A 7,500-nucleotide genomic window follows, 5' to 3' on the forward strand; every position below is an offset into this window, starting at 1 on the left:
TCTCCTGGTGGGTGTCTGAATCATACGTGTGTTACCACCTCCTCCCTTTCCACGCATTGATTTACCATCCATCTATCCCCATGTGGTTCAGTGATGTTTTCAGCCTTCCTTTCTCGAACTTTTTTTTTTATTTTTTTTATTCCAACTCCATAATCGTGAGTGTTCCATGCCCTTCTATATCATGTTTTTTTTTTTTGTTCAATTCCTGTCCAGTTTATTTCACCGAATATGTTTGATTTCAATCTGTTTTAGTGTCAGTTACCTGTTTTTTATTGTGGTTGTCGCAGTACAATGTTCTGGATTCTATGTTTCAAGTGTAATATAGAGGATATGGTGTCAGGTGAGTTAGCCGACTCTTTATTTCTATTTCCATTTCTCCCTTTGAGAATTGCGAGTTCAGATTACTACTACTACTACTACTACTACTACTACTGCCACCACCACCACAGCTGTTATACTACTGATGTTTCAACTACAACTGTTATTAATTTCTACTCTTAATACCTCCTACTACTATTACTACTAGTAGTACTACTACTAGCCTACCACCACTACTATCTCTATCATTATTGCTATTATTTTTATCTAATTGTTATGTTTTGCAACGTTATTGTTATTATAGTTATTTTTAATAATTTCAGTACTTTAATGATACTACTACTACAGCTGCTACTACTACTAATACTACTACTATTACAACTACTACTAATACTACTTCTGCTACTATTGCTGCTACTACTACTATCACAAGAATTACTACTACTGCTGTTGCTACTATTAGTACGACTGTACTACTACTACTACTACTACTACTACTACTGCTGCTGCTGCTGCTACTTACATTCTATCCTGAACTCTTTCATACCAGATCAGCGCCCCTACCCTGTCGAAATCGTGGCCGATGCAGGAGATCCCTCCGGTCGATAGCGATTGGGACCCTAAGACCCACCTGAGGGAGCTGCCAACCAACGCCTACGGGAGGATCAACTTCACTAACGAAACCTCAGGCAAGTGTTTAGTTGTTAAAAGTTGATGTTGGCTGTGTTGTTGGTGGCGTTGGGGTTGTTATGGTGATTGTAACTGTGCCTGGCTGCTAGTGTGAATTATAGATGGCGTTGTGATTGTTAATGTTATAATAGGTTGTATAAGGTCTATTGATAATGTAATATATTTTTTCTCTCTGTATTAGTTTTTTCGTGATTATTTTTTAAAAGATCTACTTAAAAACCTTTGGTACAGTACGTTCTGCCAAATGCGTATTTGCGTGTCAAGTTTCACAGTGTTGTTCTGCCTCTGTCTCTGCCAATATCTATATACCGTTTTGACTGAAATTATGTATATCTAATAGTGAGAGTCTACATTGTTTTGGCTTTATTAGGACATCTAAACGCAAACAATTAATGTCGTCCTTCGAAAGAGGACAGAAAAAGAAAGAGAGGAAGACAGAGACAGAGACAGAGATAGACTCAGAGACAGACACAGAAAGTTAGAAGCAGACAAACGCAGACAGGCAGACAGACAGAGAAATATAAACAGAAAGAGAGAACCATCCGTACCCAACTTCTTTACCAACCCGAAATACAAATGTCCGTCAATCACATCCAAAGAATTCCTCTCAAAGAATTCGTCCTCCTTTCTGAAATGGTCACCAACGTTTGCATTTTTAAAAGTCTACCCAGCAAAATTAATCCGTTTTCTATCTTAGTCCCGTTCGATCTGTTCACATTTGTTTCGTTGAGTTTTATTTATTAAGGTGGCAACCGATTTCACTTCAAAGGTATTTGAACAATAAATCCCACAATTAATCACGGAGTATAGCTTTTTGTTTAGTTTATTGTTAGGTCCTTCAGTACATCGTACAATACCGCTGTGGTTAGATTTGTTATAAATACCCATGATGATCATGGTAGCAAGCCGTCTTTTTCTTATTTAAATCGTACTGTATGATTCACGTGTTTTATTTCCACTGAATATTTTGTTTTTGTTGTTCTCTACACTTATTATTGCGGTTATTACTATTGTTATTGTTGATGTTGTTATTCGCCTTATAGATGCATATATTTATTGACGGCATAAATAACGCAATTTTTGGTTTTTTTCTCTCTCTCTTTTTTTGTCTACGCCCTTCACCCTTGTAAGAATCCCGAACACTGCCTTGCATTTCAGGTCGTTCTCACGGTCCTCTAACATTACAGCGACTTTTTTCACTGTCCAAATCCCTTTCAGCAAATAAAAATGACCTAGATCATGTTTAAATGGCTCTTGGTTACCCTCGCCGGCAATTTGGGAAACTTGCCACACAAAGCGATAAATAATAAATGCAATGATAATGTCCAGTCACGTGATCAATGTCCATCTACTTAATGCTATTCTGGCCCAAAATATACTACGGTATATATTTCTTTCTGTCTCTTAGTGTGTCTTCGGTCGATGGAATATATCTAGGCTAACACATACTTTTTTTCTCACTATTGACCTGTTACTATATTACGGGTATTAATAATTGGTTATTGTGGAATATAGGCCACATCTTGTTGTAATGTTAGTTGTTATTGCTCTCAGCTACCTTCGTTATATATCTGTTAACTGTTTATGAACATGAAAAAATATATAGATGTTACGTGCAAATCAGAATGTATTTATCAACTAGTGTGTGTGCAAATGACGCGTACTATATATGCATTTCGTAAGTGTGATATTAATGATATGTGTATCATTGATATTAAACAGTTGTGGATGTGATATATTTTCTGTATTTTCTGGTGTTTTTAACTATATCTAGGGAAGAATCAGAAGGAAAATTATAAATAAAATCGGGGTTTATTTCATATAAAATAATAGAAATGATAACGATTATTATGATTATAAGATTGGTGACGATGATGCTAATGCAATGATAGTAATATAAAGAATGATAATAATAATGACAATGACAGTGGTAGTGACAATGACAATGACAGTGACAATGGAAATGATAGTGATAAGGATAATGACAACAATAATAATAATTAATATGGTTATTATTTGTGTTGCTGTTATTATCATCATTATTATTATTATTATTATTACTATTATTATTATTATTAACGTAATGATAATGTAATTATTGTCATTCTGTACTTACCTTTGACCTCTTTCTTTGACTGTCACGAACAGATGTAGATATGATTATTGTTTTATGTGGATGTGACTGCATGCGTGCTCTGTATACTTATTTGCAACTAAATGAGCAATAATGTCAACCCTTTCCTTCTCCTTTCCTCTTTTTTCTCTTTATTGTTCCTACCTACTACCTCTTGCTCTTTTTTTTTTTTTTTTTTTTTTTTTTACCTCACCGCATCTTTTCCTTCTTGTCTCTATCCTCCACTTCATTTTCCTCACCTTGTTCCTCCCTTTTCTCTCTCTCTCTCCGCTTCCTCCCACTACCTTCACCCTACTCTACCCTTTTCTTCTTTCCCATCTTTTCCTCCTCTTCTCATTGCCTTCCCCCTTCCCTCTTCCTACCTCTTCTTCCTACACCTTTCCTCCTTTCTTTCTTTCCTCCCACCACTTTCCTCCTACTTCTCCTCTTTCCCATTCTATCATTCCTCCTACTCCTCCTCCCTACTCTCTCCCTCTTTCTTCCTTTCCTCCGCCACCTCTTCCCTCCAACTAACTTTCTTCCCTCCTATTAATTTCTTCCTCTTACCTTCACTCCTACTTTTCTTCCTCGCCATTCCTTCCCTCCTCCTACCTCTTCTCTTCCCCATTTCCTACCTCTCCACTTCCTTCCCTCTTTCAACCTCCCCTCCCTCCTACTTCCTCCTTCTTCTTACCTCTCCTCCACCTCCCTCTCCTCCCTCTTCCTATCCCCCCCTAACCTTCCTCCTGACCCACAGGCTCGAACAAGCCGTCGAAATACGTGCGGCTGGCAGACACAACGAACACCCAGATCGTGCTGACTCTCCTGACGGACTACTGGCGGATGATGGAGCCCCAGCGCCCTCAGCTCGTCATCTCGGTCACGGGCGGCGCCAAGAACTTTCGGCTCGATGGAAAAAAGAACGAAATTTTCTCCTCCGGGTTGATCAAGGTCGGTTGAAGGAAGTGGAAGGGTCGACTGTTTTTTTTGTTGGTGAAACTTGGTTGGAGGAAGCCAAAAGGTCGAGTGTTTTGTTACGTGAGTTTGATGAAGTTGGTTGAAGGAAGTGCAAGGGTTGATTGATTGAAGGAGAGATTGGTTGGTTTCTTCCAGGTTGACGAAGCTTGGTTGGATATTAAAGGGTCGATTGTTTTCAGTGGGACTGATGAAGCTTGGTTGGAGGAAGCCAAAAGGTCGATTGTTTTCCCCGAGGTTGATGACGTTGGTTGGAGGAGGTGGAAAAGAGGTTGGTTGTGTTCTTCCGGGTTGATCAAGATTAGCCGAAGGAAGTGAAAATGGTAGTTGTTTTTTTATTCCGGTTAAGCAAGGTTGATTGAAGAAGGCTGAAAAGGAAACATGTATATGCAAAAAAAAAAAAAAAAAAATATATATATATATATATATATATGTTGTATGGTTGCAATAATAGCTGGATTTATAGTGTATGACTGAAAAAATATGCATGGAAAAACCAGTGGCCCAAGAAGTAATTCGTATGTGTGGAAAGCAAAACAGCTGTGTTAAAAAAAAAAAAAAAAGAAACAGCACTGGTGATGTATAAGTGAGTATGGAGGGGCAATCACACGATTAATTTGGTCACTAAATTAATCATGTATGATTGTGTAACCGAAGAGAAATGCAAAATGAAAAATAAAAGATGGTGAACATATGATCGATAGCGTACTGTGCATAGCAAGACAACTGTATTATAAAAAACAAAAACTGTAATTGGATTATTAGTACGGTTTGTATGTAATTAGGTTAATAATGATAATAATAATGATAAAAGTAAACGGTAGGGTAGCAGTGAACTCAATGTGTGATTTTGTATATTTTGATACCTACGAATAACAGTTTGTGATATTGTACGAAATAGTATTAGTGATTTACAAAATTCTATTTTACAGTTGATGCGACTTTGTTTATATTACATCCTAAAACACGATCAAAACCCCATCATTCATCTGACCTCTCTTGACCTGTCCTTAGGCGGTCAAATCCACCAACGCTTGGCTTCTCACCGGAGGAGGCAACGTGGGGGTCACGAGGAGCGTAGGACAAGCCGTCAACCAGGGTCAATATATCACCAAGGTACAGTACAAGACCACCAAGGTAGAGGAACGGATCCTTCGTACGCTTGATGTAGCGCACTGTCCGTATACACGTCGATGTTGTGAACATACGGTCGCCTTTTTTTTAATAGATTCTGGAACTGGACTCTCGGATTTGTTCGTTTAACTGGCGATCGTGTAAATGTCAGCGGTGTTAAACGGACCGATATGAGAACGAGCGTGGCTTAAAAGTAATAGATATCTAGGCCTAAAAAGTTCGTAGGAGCAGTTATTGGGATGAGACTTATCGCTTTAATTCTTCATTTGATTTTAAGTTTGATGCAGTCAACTTTAGAGTGCCATATGGGGAAAAATATATCTCAAAACACTTGATCTTAATAACCAAAACGGTTTTAAAGTCATTTCTTCGAGTGTATAGCTGAAAATAAATAAACAAATGATTGAATATAAATATAATTCAAAATGATTTGAATATTTGAATAAGGAAGAGTAGCAATACGTCAAAGAATTGCTGTATAAGTTCAAGTTCAAGTTCAAGTTTTTTTTTTTCTTTTTTCTTTTTTTTTAAGAAAAGGAAATCAATTTCATATGTCAACATTTTCAGTGAACCCAATACAGTTAGGAATTTTGTGCATGTGTTTATATATATATATATATATATATATATATATATGTAAACACATGCCTATGTATATCGTCAGCTCTTTGATTTCGTGTGAAGGTTATGCTCCGGTCAATAAAAAATCTATTCCCAATTTCCGGTCTAAAAATATTCAATATGACTAGTTTGTGGTCAGCAGGTGATAGGACGAATTGTGCACACGACTTACTGTCCCTCGTCACATAAGATTTTGTCATTTTGGTCAAAAACTGTCGTAACGAGTTTAGGTTCTCCTAGATTTTACAAGCAGAGCACGACCGTCTCAGAACCGCGTGCAAGACTTAGCGAATGCAGACTTGTTATATTTAGCAATGTTGGTAAAACAGGTCACAGACGTTGGATGCTGAGGAAAATAATGTTAATGAAAATGAAGTTTAATAAGATTGAATAGGTTATTGCTAATATTCATAATTGAATCAATAAATGAATAGTCAATGATGATTTTAGAAACCGGAATAATGATGATAATTAGTATTATAACAGTGATAGCAGTAGTAGTAGCATTATTATTAGTATCAGTGATTACAGCGTTCAATTATTAAATTAAGTATTTCCTATTTCCGTTCATTATTATTTAATATTTAATTTGTTGCCATTTTATAAGATAAGGATAATTTAGAATGCTTCCTATTTAACTGGAGAACAATAAATTCTGTCGCTTATTGCTCTTGAAATCACAATATTATATATATTTATATTTCATTGAATTCAGTTTTGGACAGTGTTACGTACATTTTATATCCATCATGAAAGTGTGATATAATTTAAGAAAATGCTTATAGTATTGTGTCTAGCTATATCTGGAAATTGCACTGAAGTTGTCTAGATTAACTTCTTTTCTTTTTTACTTTTTATTAGGTCAAGCGGAAGACTTTTTCAATGGTAAGTATAAAACTCATTGGAATTCCAATTGTATACATTTCCGATGTTTGGTTAAAAGAACTTGGAGCTCGGTGTGTGTGTGTGTGTGTGTGTGTGTGTGTGTGTGTGTGTGTGTGTGTATGTGCGTATTTCTGCATACATATAGTATCATAAAATCTATAAGCCTACGTATAGCCCTGCATACAGTGATACCTCCATAAGATGAACCTCCGCCACTTTCATTATACGAAGACCTCCTTCCCACGACCTGCCAGGAACGCGACCACATGGTTAGGGGCATTCGGTGCATCGGCGTGGTGTCCTGGGGATACACGGACGACAGGGACCTCCTCGTGTGTCCTGATCCTTGCGAGTTCGCGAATGTAAAGTGAGTCTCGTCCTCGTCGTGTAAGTATAGGGGAGATATGCTAGTCGGTGTTAAGGAAAGGAGATTGAAGAGGATTGGTTTGAATGTTCGATGTGTTTACTGTTTGATATTTGGTAATGAAAAGTATAGGAGAGACGATGATATCAGGATTCGTCTTGAACAAAAGAAACAAGAAAGAATAAAAAGGCCGTGGATATGCTGAAAACGTATTGATTATGTTTAATCAACTTGAATTCATATTGTCATGAATATAGGCCTATTAAGATATGCTATTTGGTTTAATGCTTACAGCTTGGTATCGGTATGTAAATTGATAGATGTTTAAGAAGTAATATATCTTGAATATGATGTATCTGTTGATTTTAAATGCTTTAGAAATCATATAACGTCTTAAACT

The 7,500-nt window shown here is 36.8% G+C and overlaps 1 protein-coding gene across 1 annotated transcript in view; it reads left to right on the forward strand.

Moving 5' to 3' along the window:
• The first annotated feature begins 3,896 nt into the window (after positions 1 to 3,896).
• Positions 3,897 to 7,500, forward strand: part of LOC125035321 (transient receptor potential cation channel subfamily M member-like 2) — a 20,024-nt gene continuing 16,420 nt past the window's right edge. The window contains exons 1-4 of the mRNA XM_047627626.1: positions 3,897 to 4,072; positions 5,111 to 5,212; positions 6,713 to 6,736; positions 6,991 to 7,103. Of these exons, the coding sequence (XP_047483582.1) occupies positions 3,965 to 4,072; positions 5,111 to 5,212; positions 6,713 to 6,736; positions 6,991 to 7,103 (347 nt within the window). The 5' untranslated portion in view covers positions 3,897 to 3,964. The remainder of the gene's footprint in view (positions 4,073 to 5,110; positions 5,213 to 6,712; positions 6,737 to 6,990; positions 7,104 to 7,500) is intronic.

This window comes from Penaeus chinensis, chromosome 19 (genome assembly GCF_019202785.1).
Source record: "Penaeus chinensis breed Huanghai No. 1 chromosome 19, ASM1920278v2, whole genome shotgun sequence".
Classification (NCBI taxonomy): Eukaryota; Metazoa; Arthropoda; class Malacostraca; order Decapoda; family Penaeidae; genus Penaeus; species Penaeus chinensis.